This window comes from Aquila chrysaetos, chromosome 24 (assembly GCF_900496995.4).
Source record: "Aquila chrysaetos chrysaetos chromosome 24, bAquChr1.4, whole genome shotgun sequence".
NCBI lineage: Eukaryota > Metazoa > Chordata > Aves > Accipitriformes > Accipitridae > Aquila > Aquila chrysaetos.
Genome location: NC_044027.1, coordinates 6842131 through 6857623, shown reverse-complemented (window position 1 = coordinate 6857623; position 15493 = coordinate 6842131). Strand labels below are relative to the sequence as shown.

Below are 15493 nucleotides of genomic sequence, written 5' to 3'. Positions count from 1 at the left end.
AAGAGAAATGCAAGGAGATAAAATTCTTTAAATGATTACAAACATTTTTCTATTTCTGTTATGTATGGTATGTCATTTAAAGTACACTTTTCTTCCAAATTCATCCCCAATTTCTCCTGCTGTGTAATAGCAATGGCAGAAGTCAAGTATAAGTCAAAGCCAGAAGAGCCGGGGATAGGGAAAACCCTCTCCAAAATGTAACATTGGACCATTCTCTTTAGTCTTCATCATTATCCTTCACATGCTGCATCCCAAACTAGAGCCACTGATTTATACCTGCACGGATTGTATTGTATTTGTACTCACTGGCCTCACTACAACTGAATTCTTGCTGATATTTCACAGTCACTGGCCTGCAGGGAGCAGGAAAAGTTTCCTAATGCCAGCCTACCCACATTGCTCAGCTGGGTACTAACATGATCTTTCAGACTCTTGCAATTTTTACTTTCTGAGAAATGGAGGCTAGACTGTGGCCAAACTTTTTTACCCTCCTCTGGTTTGAGCTCAGGTCTCCCCAGATTGAACAAAGGCTTTTTCCTTTACATATCCTTCCCAGTGGAACCACGCAAAAAACTCTCCTAAAGCTGCTTCCCCAGAGGCTTTTTCCAGCTGAAGTCCTTGTGCCCTTGAACATTTATTCCACAATAAAACTTTGTCTGCTCTTCCAACTTTCCACAATGCATCCAAGCAGTCTGCATCACAAGCAGAAAGGCGGGGTTGGTAGCAAAACACATGAAGGTTGCCTGACACATCCTATTACGAGACTACTCGCAGTTGCCTAAAACTCAGCCAAAGCGTCTGGGCTGGTTTCCCACGCTGGTGCTCAAAAGTTTCAGCCAAAATAATTCATCCACTTCTGAGAATTAAACCAACATGTGTTTGCTCCTTTTTCAAAAATTGCATCTACCTTTCGCTTGCTAAACTCCAGTGCTGCACAGTTTGGAGGAGGGAATTCAAGTAGGGCCTTTTTTGGCTGCCATGAAAATCTTCCTAATATCAGCCAAGATATAAACACTGAAGGGAAAAAATAACTGCTCACATAAAATCAGGAAAATTTTGGAGGGTCTGCAACTAAAATGGGACACTTTAGTTCATGTTCACAACTCTGATGGTGGCATCTGCCATTCTAGAATTATTATTATTATTATTATTATTATTATTATTGATGAATTAAATGACTATTAATTGTACTTCCTGCTTGGTACTAGAACTGAAAGCAAGGAGCTGTTCCATGATTCTTGCCAAAGTGATGATGGCCAGTTAGCAGGACAGAAATCTCTCTGATCTGGATGTAAAATAAACCAGGGATGACTGACCAAGTGACATGATGCTGGAGGCATGCAGTAAAGAAAATGAACTGGAAGCTGGATAAAAACAAGAGGACTGGGAGAATGGGAAAAACAGCACCAGCAGAGTGGAAGGAGAGTCTAAACCTGGGTCTAACATATGCGAGGTGCATAAGAAGATAGGGGACTGTTGCCACAAAGCATGTGCGCAAAGGGGCTGAGGGAACAGAAGGGAAGTTGCTCTGCTATTAGATGGGAACCCACAAGAAAATTGTGGGAAATATAAGACAAAAGGATTCCTTGCTATTAATTTGGGGAAAAACAGTATCACTAATTGTAAGAGACCAGGCGACCCTGAACTTTTGGGCAGGAACATACGGTGGGGTCTTACGAAGTGCAGTTTACCCATTTACAAGAGTGGTGAGGATTGTGCTTAACAGAGTTTTCAGCAATTTTAGGACTAGACTCTAGGAAGCCTCCAAACCTGCAGCCTCAGATACTCTTTTGTCTTAATTTAGCTCAGCTGAGACAACTTCCCAGAAGAAAAAGACATTCCCAGCAAGTCCAAAACATGACTGCTAGTAACAAGGTGTCCCTATTATTATTACTTTTTACACATTACAAAATATCTGTCCTTCAGTCTTACTGTGAGACAGCAGAAATGTCAAAACAATTTTGAGGATGATAAATGGCTGAATGCAGGGTTAAGTGGAAGATTTAACGAAGCTCTGTACTGCTATGAACGGAAACTCCTGTGGGAAGAGCTGGGCTACTCAAAGCAGGTGGTGCTTCTATGGGAAGGAATATCCCACATTTCATGTTGCAAAGTAAGCACTGGGAAAGCAAAGGCTGGCACTGAAAGATAAGCACATGCTAAGAGCCATCCCAGCACCATATGAGTCTCTGGTCCCCACAAGGCTCACCGTGACTTTGCCCCATTTTGACCGAGTATTGCAAAAAGAAAAACAAAAATATACTCTGAAGAGTTACTGAAAATTTTCAGCAAAGAACCAGTTAATTTCAACAGAATGATGCTTCAATCACTCTACTGAATTGCAAAGTATGCGGAAAGGCTACTGCAAGCTCAACATTTTATGGCAAAAATTAAATGTCACACAAGCAGGCTGACCCCTATGCAACCTTAAATTTGCTATTTTTCCCAGGTCTTGCACATCATGCTTTAATAGTTTGCAAATGTATTTAGCTTTAACATTGTCAGAGCAAGTCATGTTGTCAGGCTCAAATGTGTTTTAGACAAAGACAGACAAAACCAAATGAAACTGAGGCAATTTGGACGGACTCAATAATTATTATGAAAGGAAAGAAAGGGCCTCAAAGGATAATGACACTATTGCAAGAACAGGGGAACAATGAACAATCTCTGGTGTGTTGCTTGCCAAGGCAATTTCCCACAAGAAAACAAATCCATGAGGAGACAAAAGCGCAGATTTTAGAAATTCAAAACATACTGTTCAAAATAACAGCATCAGGACAATTCTGAGATACAAGGTCATGCACCTTCCTCGGGACACCTGACAGCCACGTTCCCCAGCCATCACAGCTTCTGACAGCGCTCTCAGTAAGGCACTCACCCCTGCTTCTGCTGCAGTCCCTCCAGGTTTGAGAACTGCCTATGCAGCTCTTGAAAAGTCAACTTTTGAATTTACGCCAGTCTGTAGATATTCTTTATCTTTCAGACGAGAAATCAGTAAGCAGTTTGCTACTCAGAACTACCTCCCAGTTCATACCGAGCTCCTGAACAGAGCCTGAATCTCTCGTATAAATGAGAGTAAAGCCATAGAAGACTGCTTGCCACCAATGCTCAAGAGTGAAACACCAACTATTTAGACATATGTTTTCACTTACCCGAGTTTCTTTCACTTCCTCATTTCCATCAACTTCATCATCATCCTAGGATGAAAAGCAAACAATATAATTAGGCAGCCTTGGAGACAACAAAATTTTATCACAGGAAGTTGATGTATTGCTTATGAATTGATATTAAAGCTAAGAACGCTTCTGTCAAAAGAAATGCCCCTCTAAATGCTTTTGGCTGATTATCAGATCAGGTTTGGTAACATAAAGGCCATTTAGAAGATCTTGGTACTGGGGACAGAATTACTCTCTTGCGATGGCTACCGCAGTTTGAATGCTCCTGAAAAGTCAGTAGGAGAAGGAGTAACACTTCTTAATATACTTAGGGAACAAATGTGACACTTGAGAAGACTGCGTATCTGAAATGCTGATATAATATTGACTTTCAAAGAATATCCTCCACTTCAGTTAGACTCCAGAGGAAAGACTAGTCATCACAGAGAGCTTGCACTTATGCAGCCTCTGTGTAACCCACTGCCTCTTTGTAATAGCTCCAGGATTTCATGGAGCAATGGTAAACTACCATAGCATCACATCTGACTCCATATTGAACTCAAGGTACTCCAGAAGTTGTCTCTATATGAAACTACAGCTACAACGGGGAAATGAACTAAAACTCCGAGAAGCGATTTGCCTTCTACTCTGAAGCTAGTAATATTGCTACAATGATCCAGTAGACAACTGGGCAAGCTGTAAAGCATTTAATTAAAAAAACAATTAAAAAAAATAATCACATATGGCATGCAAGTGAAAAAAAAAGTAAGAATTATTTGAAAATAATAAAAAGGGGGTGTTTGCGGCAAGTCTTTCAGTAGAAATTCTGAGGTTTCCAGCAGGGCCATTCAACTTGTCTATAACTCCAAATATTCAACGTTATCTACTGTGGCCGCAGGGAAGACCGTTGTGGTTTTTTTCATTATGTTGTGCAGGACGCCTCTACCACGGAGGTGTATGAGGAAGGCTATATGTCTGTAGCTGGACTAGAACTGTTGCAGACTTCTTAACCACGACTTCGTAATACTTACTCTCCTGAAAAAGGTGATCTATCTTCCTACTGGAGTCTCTAACCAAGGTTTGGAGGGCTGGATTTCTTCCCTCAGATGGAAGAAATCCTTTTGAAACCAGGACTAAGAGTAATGACCATGACACAGACAGCTCTTCTGCATTTATGCTCTGTGTGTTCTCTGGTGCTGGGTAGGGGATCCAGACACAGGTTTTATTCCTCATGGTCTTCCTTTTAGGTGGCCTGAAGCGTAGCCAAATTTGGGCTCAGAGGAATTTGAAAATACTTCCAGTGGCTCGTAACCTCCTTCTTCCAAAAAAAACTAGACTTCTAATCTCTCTTCTCCCATGTGGGCTCTTTCACAATTCTGCAAGGGTGGCACTGATTTATGGTTCAGGAACAGGCTTCCCAGAGCCTGCTGCTTGAGTATTACATGGGCCAAACAGGGATGCGATTCCTTTGGAAGTGCCAGTCTGAAATAAAGTTGGAGAGGGAAGGACTAATGGGAAATCAACCGACTTGGAAAAAAATCTGAAGCTTGGAATTGGAAGGAAATTCACCCTGAATATTACAGAATAAGTTTCTCTTCTCTAAGGAACTCATACTTACATCTTTTGTTGAGAAAATGATGCCGGTGCCTCTTCGCCTCTCTTTTGGCCGCCGCCTCTCTCGGATTGACTGTTTGTTTGGAGATCTGTCGTCTAAATCTTGATCTTCACACTCTGGCCAAGCAAAGAAAGACTGCTTTGGTTTCAGTGATTTACATCTGTGCTTTTGCTAAGGTACTGGGGTTCTTTTCAAGCCAATCAAGGTCATCTTGGCTTGTGTTATATTACAAAGGAGTTATTAAACCAAATGAAATGGAATCTCAGTGCCCTACTACATCTGGTTACTCACACTCCTTCTTTTATCAAAGCCCAGAGAGGTTACCCTAGCTGTCACCTCTCCCCAAATCATCCCAACTGACTCCTGTTCTGAGGACAAACTGTACTAGGGGAATCCCAGCTTTAAGATCTAAATGCTCCATGGATTACTATCTCATTTACTTACCCCAAATGGAAAACATCATTTTATCCCTCTCTGTTACAAGCAATAGGCTATATCCTACATTAGGATTTCCATTTAAACAAAAACCATTTGTTTTGTGAGGTGGCACCTCCCCATACCGCTCCCCTCAGAACAAGTAAACTTACTCTCTCTGTCTGTACACATTGAAAGTTCTAAACCTCATGAAAATCCCTGAGCTTTGACTGTTCTTCATTCTCCTGGGTACATACCATTTTTCTCCATCTCTGTGGCTGCACCTCTGAAGTCTGCTGGATTCACAGAGTCAAGACCTAGATACTTATTTGCTCGAGTCAGGTATGAACTTGTATAAAGGAGAGGTGCTGATGTTGAAGGAGATACAGGTGTCGTAGGTTTGTCTGGTTGTACTGGGCACCTTAATCGCCGATAGACACTCTATAAACAAAGAACCATGACAAAAAGTTAGTAGAATGAAAAGGGACTAGCAGATTTGGGATTTCGGGGAACTGGGTAATCTTTTAGAGTGTACTGTTTTCTTCACTGCTGCTGGAAGTGATCACCTCCATCCACCAGATCAGGTTCATTCCATCAGATGGGGATGAATGTTAAAAGCATTGTATAGCTATGGTGTGAGAGCACCCTCCCATTGCTGGGAAGTCTGGGATCAATCTCTTTGTCCCCACAGCCAATGGCAGGATGAACAAGTTATCTAATAGAAACAAATGAGTTAGAGTGAAAAACCAGAAGTGATGGGAGGGAGAGAAAACTGGTCTCTCTAGCTTTCCATTACACACAGAACATCTGTGGAAAAATGTGAACACAAAGCCTCAGTCCAGCCTGCACAGCAAGGATGGATCCAGGCCACATTTCTATCATTAGCCTTCTCATTCCACTTTCTGTGATTTACACAGTTTTATTTTCTGGCAAGAGACAGAAAAGTGAAATTCCCAGCAGACAGCAAAGGAACAGCTAACCTCTAACACCTACATATTCACATCCCTTGTGCAGACTGCTGAGGTGAGGTACTAGTCTTCAGTATTACTTCTTTCCAGCAAGTCTGCCTCCCCTTAAAATAAACAGACATCCCCAAAAGAACTTCTCTTGATCTCAGCTATCCTAAATGGTTTCATTAACTCTGAAATAATGAGAATTGAGGCCAGGAGTATCACCTCCTCATCTGTATTTCTGCTCCACCGTGACCGGGTCTCCTGCCTCTCACTGCTGTCCTCAGAAGGCTCAGTGCTCTCAGCTTTCTCGCTTTGCTGTTCCTGAGCTTGCCGCTCTGCCCGAGACCGGCTGAAGGTTCGCTCTGCCTCCTGAAGGTCTGTCAGTGTCACACCCTGGAAAGAAAGTAAGAGAGAGAATTTTTAAATTTATGCAATTAGATTTCAAGTCTACCAGCTCAGTTTAAAATGCCCAGCAGGCTTATACCTGGCCAGGCTAATGTTTCATCTCTATGCTAACAGAAAGAAAAGAATTCTATTGCTTTTAACACATTTCTCAGTGTACTAACATAATCACCAACTCAAAGGAACCCAAATATACGTGATCAAGCTACAAACTAAAAGGCAGGTATACTGCAGAAATCTAACTCGTGTATGCTTGGGGGAGTATTTTCTAATAATTTTTTGCAGGAACTTTTGCCAGAACGTCTCCAACACAGTGTGAGGGTAGACAAACCCCTCATCCTAAGTAATAATATAAGAGCAAAAGAAAATCTTGCCTCTCTATTCATCAGCTCTCTTCATCCTACACACAAACACGAGTATTTTCATTCTTTACCTGTGTAGACCTGCGAGTCTGTCGGGCCTGCCTGGATCGTGCCTTCCTCAGTGATTCTGCTTCCTCATCCCGCACCGGAGTCAGATATGACCTGAAAAAAAAATAAAGGGCAGAAGAGGTTAAAATAAAAACAGATGCTCTGCTTCCCTGTCTCTGCGAGCTCCTGAGCTATTATTCTCTTTCACACGGACAACAATCATTTTAGCTCCATCTACCAAGACTATCATCTTCTGCTTTGGGACAACTTTCCTATAGGCATATGATACACAAATGCTCGCATTACATTCTCCCTAGAGTCTCTAAATAAGTATTTAGTGTTGGACATGTTCTGTTAAAAAAGGTGCAGCTATTTAGTATATTATTTGCTCCATGTCATTGCATCATTAGAAGGAAAAAAAAAAAAAAAAACCAACCCAAAACCCAAACAACCACAAACCACCCCTCATTCAGATAAAGACCTCAGGAACAGAAATCCTGCACTGGAACATTCCTCAGACCCTCCTTCCTGTCATTATATTCATGATCATATTGCTGCAACCTGCTGTCTTCATCAATATGAATCCCATCATGCTAGAAACCGGCTGAACTGCAGGCATCTTATGAAGACAAAACACCTTGGAAAAAAGCTATGAAATTAAAGAAACGACCTTCACACACCAGAGTAAACCAAGTTCCTTAATACTGAAAACCGCACATAAAATACAGAGCTGGTCACCACTAGATTTCATTAAACCTGGGAGATTTCAAAAGAACCATTCGCATGAAAAAATATAAGTTGAACTCTCTGCCCTGGCATTCACTGTGGAGGAACTGGAGAGGAATTCGGCAGCAGTCCTGCAGAGTCAGGGATCACACAGCCGTAAGTCTGATTTCTGTAGTGGTGGAGTGGCTTCCATCTTAGGAAAGATTAATTAGATTGGACTCTTCAGCCTGGTTAATAGGGAATGATTATTAACACTGTCTCACTGCACAAGGATGAGGGTGCCTGAAATGTTCTTTTGTAGGTCTATCACTGCCACAGATTAACAGAATATCAAAGATCTAGATATGTTCAAAGAATAATTAGCCAAGTGAGGTATGAAGATCTATCAAAGAATACGCTTACTTTGTCCTTGGACTCTTTTCCTGGTTCTCCACTACAGACCACTTTCACAGAAAAGGTAATGGGCTGAAAAGATTTTGTATCTGATCCAGTAAGTTGAGACATTTATTAGAAAGATTACTAACTTTGCTGCACTATGACAAAACCTCAGAGAATGAGGAAATCTGGATCACTCTAAAATAATCTACCACAATGGCTTTTATCTACCTTCACAATCTCATGTTCAGTGCTGATTTAGCTGTGCAGTCAAATGTGGACTGATCTCCAGCACTCAGTGGAGACATATCACTTAACCGGGGGTTCCTCAGACTATTTGGAGGAACATCCATGGGAGCTAGTCACCTTGCACTTCTACAAGTGTTGGTGGGTCACACGTGAGAGTCTTCTCACCTAAAACTGGTATAAGTATTCGACCTGATAAATCATGCCCCGAACTCCCCTGATCTCCAAAGAGTACAAGCAGAGTGCAAAGGATCAATTGTCCGTGCTGGAGATGCCTGCACTGCAGACTTCTAGAGGAGATGAATCATGCTCTGGGAGCTGGCTACAATGGAGATGTCTACATCTGAGCTGGCCAGGCTCACTGAACTGCACTTCCAGGGTGCAATTTATCACCTTCAGAAGGAGCCTCCAGCACAGATCATGTGAATGCATTGCAGAGGAGCTCATTTCTTCCCATTGATTATCCAGACAGACACACTAGCTGTGATGGATATGCCAACATGGGAAGCACCTAAAATTCAGAGGGATGGTTGCCTCCCAAGAATTTGCTGTTTCACGAACAAAAAAGCTGCTGTTTGATGAGTGAAAGCTGTGCAACTCCTAATTTTGCAGACAAGTAGTTCTCTTCTGCTCTCCTTTATGCAGTGCATATGTGCTACCCAGGTAATGGCACATTAAGGAAACAATAAGCATTTTCTGCAGCTTTTGACACAAGTAGAATAGCTGCTATTTGCACAGCATCCAGAAGTAATAAGTCACCTACAGGAAGAACACATTTGCAAAATATACTGCAAATTAAGTTCAGAGCAGTAGCAAAAAAAAAAAAAAAGTTCCTGAAACATACAAACCAAGTAAATTTCTAGCTAAGTAAGGTGGGCAGTTTACTGCAACAGCTTTGAATCAGTGGAATTTATGTCTCATGCTGTGCAATGAGGACACAGGCATGTACATATATACGACAGGACTAAGAGGAGGAAAGATGAGACCTGTCTTTGCCTGAGGAGGAATTCGGCTCGTACAACAGCATGTATACAGTGGACCACATTGTGCTTATTCAGGAACGCTCCTGGTACATGTGGGCAACACGAGGTCACGCTTACAGCAGCTGAAGTACTTTTGCACACAACAGAAAATAATACTGAACTCCCTGCCACAGGATGTGAGAGAGGACAAAACAGGTTTTTGAAATGGTTTCAAAAAAGGTTAGGCAAATCTGTGGAGAACAGGTCAGCATCAGCTACTAAAAAGGAGGCTGGGCATGCTGCTGGTGAGCCATGAGGGCGCCTTTGCAACAGGGTCAGAAGAGGCAGGTTTGCAGGAGCACAGCAAGGCTGCAGGATTTCCCTTGCTTAAGTGTTTAGCTACAGCTTTGAGTACAGGAGTGTACAGATACAGCAACAGGAAAAAACACATTTTGTGTCTCTTACCCCCTCATCCTCCCAGACTTTTTTCCTCTGCTCTCTCAGAATTTAAATAAAAATAGGAATATGTTAAAACATCATTAGCAATTTTCAGTGTCCAACCTGTAACAGTGACTTAATCTTCAGACAAGCACATTTTGCAAGTCAGAGGTGCTCAGTTTGGACTGCAGCCTTTCGTGATTGCTAACTTTTGGTTTCTTTCCATTTACACAATTCCCCACTTCTTGGAGCTCACCCAAAGCCATTTTACAAGCATGAGATAACTGAATTTTCTGAAACAAGTCAGCAGAGCCACTGCACAGTGACATAGCTGGTTTCTCCAAGTAAGCAGCTACAGCCTTTTCCTTGTGATGAAAGAAGGTAGTTGTGCTGTAAATATTTCAAATGCAAACAGCAGACACCATACCTGCTGGCAATTCAATCACATTTTTCCTCTGCTTGGATTTTTTTTTGTGTTTTGTTTTTTTCTTTGGGGGGAGGAGGGAGGGTAAAGACTGATTTTACAATTTTAGGTGATGCTTCACTTTGCTTACAAGCCGAATTTTAAAGAGACCTGAGTGTGCTAAATGGCATGGAAGAAAGAAAGAGAGAACAAATTCACTGCAAGGAGATGGCAAGTCTGATGCAGCCACAAAGCAAGACTGAACTGGATGACAGAGGGAGAGCAATACACTGCTCTCCAAAGCAGAAAAATTGCAGATCACAGCAAGCTGCAGGGGACAGACAGCAAATGGGGTATGAGGCAGTCTGTAAACAATCCACAGAGTTTTTAATTACGTTTTCAAGAAACACATTGCTTGCTAAAGTGCAGTATCTATGTCATCCTATTAATTCAAGCAAATATCACACGATCCAAGCAGATCTTCAAACGAATGGTCCTATGCATTGTATTTTCTTGCAATAAGCTTTCTCTGAGAAATAAATGAAATAAGAGCAGCCATCATGCCAAGTTCAAGGCATGCATAAAGCAGAACAAATTTTTACCAGAGTTTTGGTTGCAAGTACATGCAGCAGAACATAAATTGTTAGAGATGCGTACGTGAGAGTCAACAAAAACACTGCAGAAGTTTATAGTTCCCAGAGACAGACACAAGTGTGTCCTGCTGCCACAAGAGAGCTACAAGCTTTTGATTCGTGCATTACCTAGAAAAAAGCTGGGAACTGAATGATGAATCTGGCTCCCACTTAATTCTTCCTATTTTCAAGAAAACACCTATTTTCTCTGTGAACTCTTTTAATCAGGACAGTGCAACACAAAGATGGATCCCAACTACTCATCACCACCTCAAAGCAAAAGGAGCTGCAATACAATACTAATAAAAGGGGAGATTCAAAACAGGGCAACAGTAAGCCTGGATATACAAGCTGGTAAACCAAGAATACAAGAGCAAATGTGTATGTTAGAGAACCTTTGCCAGAGGGAAAAAAAACCCTTATATTGTAGAGAGAAACCACTCCCAAGTAAAGGGTGAATGATGCAGAAAAAGAAATTACAATCCCCTGTTAATTGGTACACCGATAACAAGAACAGATGATGAATTTCTCCAAGAAACACAGAAGCCTCTGATAATTTTTTTACAATGCTGGTCTCCTTTCCTACCTTCCCGAACTCCTTCAAGCACTTAAGAGATCAAAGAGTTTGTGCAAACACCATGTACCACCACACAGAGTGCTTGGCAGAATGACATCACCCAGTCCCAGAGGGAACACCAATACTGCATAAAACTTGAAGCTTTAGATTACATTTTCACACTTCAGTGACCCAGCACTGGAAAAGCACTCACCTAAAAGACGCTCACCTATGTGTGTCAAAACTTGGCAACAAATTTGGAAGCTAAACATTCATTAAATGCTACAGCTGCCCTCTTGTCAAAGTGGATTCAAGGCATTTTGTCTTGCTGTCAGCACACCAAAAATTGAGATACACACCCCCATGAGCTGTAGTGGGCCATGATGGGGTTCCTCCATCCCCATCAGGTCCCTTCTCCAATAAACCTGTGTTCCTGTAGCAAGCGCAGTAAGAACATGAGTTGGCAGGCGGTAACTATAGGGTGTCTGGTCTCTGCAAATGCAGCACGGTTGGTTGTGAATTGGGGCTATGCTTGATGTGGCTATTCTAGAGGAAAGCTTGCTGTGGGCAGGAGCTGCTTTGCTGGCCCTCTCTGACTCCTCTCATCTCAGCCTAATTTCTCTTTCTAGTTCAGGAGTGACCCTGAACTAGACTAGACTAGAAACTATAGTGACAGTTTTCTTGGAAGCCAAGACAGACTTTTGGTTGTTCCAGATCTGCATAATATGGGTAAAGGGAGCCAGCACAGGTTTGGCTTCCTGCACACAAGAAGGTGTTCAGCATACGGAAAGTCATACAGATATCTAAAATGTTTGAAATAGCTGTTCTTAAGAGTACAATATCACTATTCAAAACACTGCAGTATTTTTAAAAAAATCTTTATCATACATATATCTACCTCTCTCTCTCATATGTGTATATATATATGTATGGTTTTTATATATATATATATATACACACACACACAGAGGAAAAAAAGAAGACAAAAAAAAAAAAGCCCAGCAAAAGCCTCAAGTACTGATAACTGTTCCCCTGGAAACAATTGGAAAACTACAGCATCCCAGCAATGCATTCCTACAAACTGGAAATTTGCCATTAGCTAAGAAACTAATCTATAAGCTGGGGGAGGGAAGAGAAGCAAGTGCAAGTTTTGCAGGCAAAAATGCTGACAGCATTTCCCAAAATACAATTCCTTAAGTTAGATAATGAAGTATGTACGCAGCAGCAAGTCAGTCGTTGACAGTTACATGGAAACAGTCAGGAAAAAGAAACTTTCCTGCTCTCTCATCCAAGCAAGCAACAGGTTTCAGTTCTTCACTGTATTTATCCCTGTGCTAACATGTTCTGTGCCATCAGCCCACCGCAACTGAAAATATTCATTAGAGAAATTGCCATGAAAAGTTAGCTGACTATAATTTGAGAAGACCATTCAACAGGCAGGAGAGAAGGATAACATGTCAGACTCAGCAAGCGTTGGAGCTGGGAATAGAGGGAAGAGACAGCCAGACAATGCCAAGTTATTTAATAGGCTGAGGACAGAGAGATAACAGGATCATGCTCTTAAAGTGTTTCACAGCTGGCTTGAAAAGGCTCGGCTGAGTATTCACCATTTTCAGGCCTTAGCTTTCCTCTCTCAGTTTAGTCCTGGCTGTTGTGAGCTGTCATTGTGTTTCAATCTGGACTGTGAATTCTCAACTCATGAAAGTTTAACTGTCTGAATTTCAATCATCTATCTACAGTATGATTAGCAGGTTAACAAGCAGAAGATGAAATTCTTTATTTGCAACAGCTTTGCTTTGCTCAACATGTTCAGGTGCTGATCTGAGAGATTAAGAGCCTTGTGATCTTTGTCACTTGTTAATCAAAACAACAAGTACTCTTTATCCCTCCTCAAAACTCACACTTTGATGTGATGTAACCTCAACCCATTGTAAACAAGTATGGCAGCTGATGCTCTAAGAATACTTCCCATCATACAGTTCTTGATGATTTTGCATGTGCTTTCCCATCTGCCCATATTCATCTCTTTGTATGCCCTTCAGAAAGCAGAGCTGCTCCTTTTGTGCTGTGTTCCTACGGCAGCTACCTCAATGCACCTCCTCTGCAGGCTGGACTACTGCAATATAAAGAAGTGAGTAGTGCTCTAATTGCAGACCTAGGTGGGAACGCAGCCCTGCTCACTCTAAGCCCCAGGTGCTCTGTATTTCCTCTGCCAGAAGAGGAAAATGCAGTATTGGTACCTACTGAGAATTCAAAGTTTGGGGCTGGGGAAGCCAGCACATGGATTGGAAGCTTTTAAATGATCAATGTTACCCCTTTGCAGTAATTAATGCCATTTAGCATCACGGTAAAAGGTGAAAAGGCAACAAACACCACAGTGATCACGTTCCTTAAATTGGCTACCTCACACTGGAGAAGGCTTGCTGTTTCTGTGAACCTAGACCCTTAAAGTTCTTCCAGAAAAAGGGAAAATGTACTTGTTTAAAAAAAAAAAAAAACCAGGAAATTTTTCTGCAGGAGAAAGTAAAGAGTACTGCAAACGCAAAACAAAGTGAGCCAGCAACACCTTTTCCCTACTGAACTTCCCCTTAGTTATTGAATGCACTACTTGTGACCATCACAAGTGCAAAGCTTTCCAGGCTGGAATATTTTGAAATTGGTTTGTGTTCAGTATAGGACATTAGGTGTCAATATACAACACTGAGCAGTTTGTCACTGTATCATGGAACAAAGGGCACTACTGTCTGCAGTCTTCAGAGGCTGAATCTTTGCATTAAAAAAATTGCTACATGAAACAGAGCAGGATGAAGCTCCATCTCCTGCCAGCTGATGAACGAAATGAAGACAAAGATGCAAGTGTCCTGCCTCTATCAGTATTTCTCATTTTCAAGTGAGCCAACAAAATTTGACATTTTAAACAACCTCAAGCAGACCTATTACAGCTTTCCCAAAAGCTAGTTTACACAGTCTGAAACAGGGCAGGAAATCCCTGAAAACAAAAAAATTCACTCGGCAAAAATCTGAATATTTGGGAAATTGCCTTTTGCAACTAAAAAATAAAACAAAATCAAAACTTGATGGTGATAAAGAAGGTTCAGCTGTTGAACTAGATAAACCGTAGGAGAAATGCTCACTTGGCAAGTCCATCTAAGCAGCCTTCGACCGCCACCTCGTGGAAGCAGCCACCGAGATGCCTGAGCAGTTTCAAGGAAGACGATCACGAATTAGCCCCCAGCTGAATTACAGAAAACATCACCGAATATTGATCCCGTATAAAAGATTTCCATTTCCTGCTGAGCTAAGATTGCAATTTCTGACCATGTGGCAGTAGCTTTGGTTCAATTTCAAGTGTCCATTGTTCTCGGGGACAGAAGATTAATTAAGTTTGCTCAAAAACTTTTCCTATAGAAATCCCAGTGTGGCTACCTGGCTTCCTTGGCTTCTCCACCTGTAACATCCGCGGGTCGGTGCTATAGAGCAAAGAATTTAACAGAATAGCTGATTTTGTGCTAAATTAGCCCTCAGCTGTACAGTCACACAGTATCTCCACAAATATTTCAGATACATTCTTTAGTTTAATGGCCAATTTTGGACACAGAAAAGTATTTGAACATGTTGAAGTTGGTAAATGCCCATACCCTGAACATCCAGGTGGCGGTACCCAGATGGAACTGGAGCCCTGGCTGCAGAACTTGCCATTAGACAAATGTGTTGTTAGACACAAGGATTAAATACGTGAAACACGTCAGTGGTTACTATTAGTAAGTAAAGAGGAATTGCACACAAATTTGCATGTAGACAGGGATGGGGAAAGGCAGTTTTACCTTCTGCTTGCTCCATGCTGTCAAGATGCAGTTCTTTTACATTGGTTAGCTCAAGTGGTCCCTGCTTCGTTTCCTTGACCATTCCTGGAGGATCCCGCATATATTCCTGCTTTGGGTTAGCAGGCCAACCTACAGCCTGGGCTCCTCCGCCCAAAGCAAATGCCAAAATATCCCCCCCCACCACCCCACTCCGCCTTCCCCTGAGCACTGGATAAAGTCAGTCAGCAGCTGAGCATGCAGCAGCACACCTGCTCGCCTTCTTTACAGGAAACAAGGCTCAGCAGCAGTGACCCCCATCCCACACCTCGACCTTTTTCCAAATAAAAATGCAGCCTGATTTCTGATACAGCAGGAGCTATCTCGCCTCTTCCCAACATGGACA

At 41.9% G+C, this 15493-nt stretch overlaps 1 protein-coding gene across 5 annotated transcripts in view; it reads right to left on the bottom strand.

Annotated features, from left to right (window-relative positions):
* PPP1R12B (protein phosphatase 1 regulatory subunit 12B) overlaps positions 1 to 15493 on the bottom strand; it is a 125090-nt gene that overhangs the window by 42304 nt on the left and 67293 nt on the right. For all 5 annotated transcript variants that reach the window (XM_029999632.2, XM_029999633.2, XM_029999634.2 and 2 more), the window contains 5 exons: positions 6973 to 7063; positions 6360 to 6530; positions 5442 to 5625; positions 4774 to 4886; positions 3153 to 3197 (listed from right to left, as the gene is read on the bottom strand). In XM_029999632.2, the coding sequence (XP_029855492.1) occupies positions 3153 to 3197; positions 4774 to 4886; positions 5442 to 5625; positions 6360 to 6530; positions 6973 to 7063 (604 nt within the window). The remainder of the gene's footprint in view (positions 1 to 3152; positions 3198 to 4773; positions 4887 to 5441; positions 5626 to 6359; positions 6531 to 6972; positions 7064 to 15493) is intronic.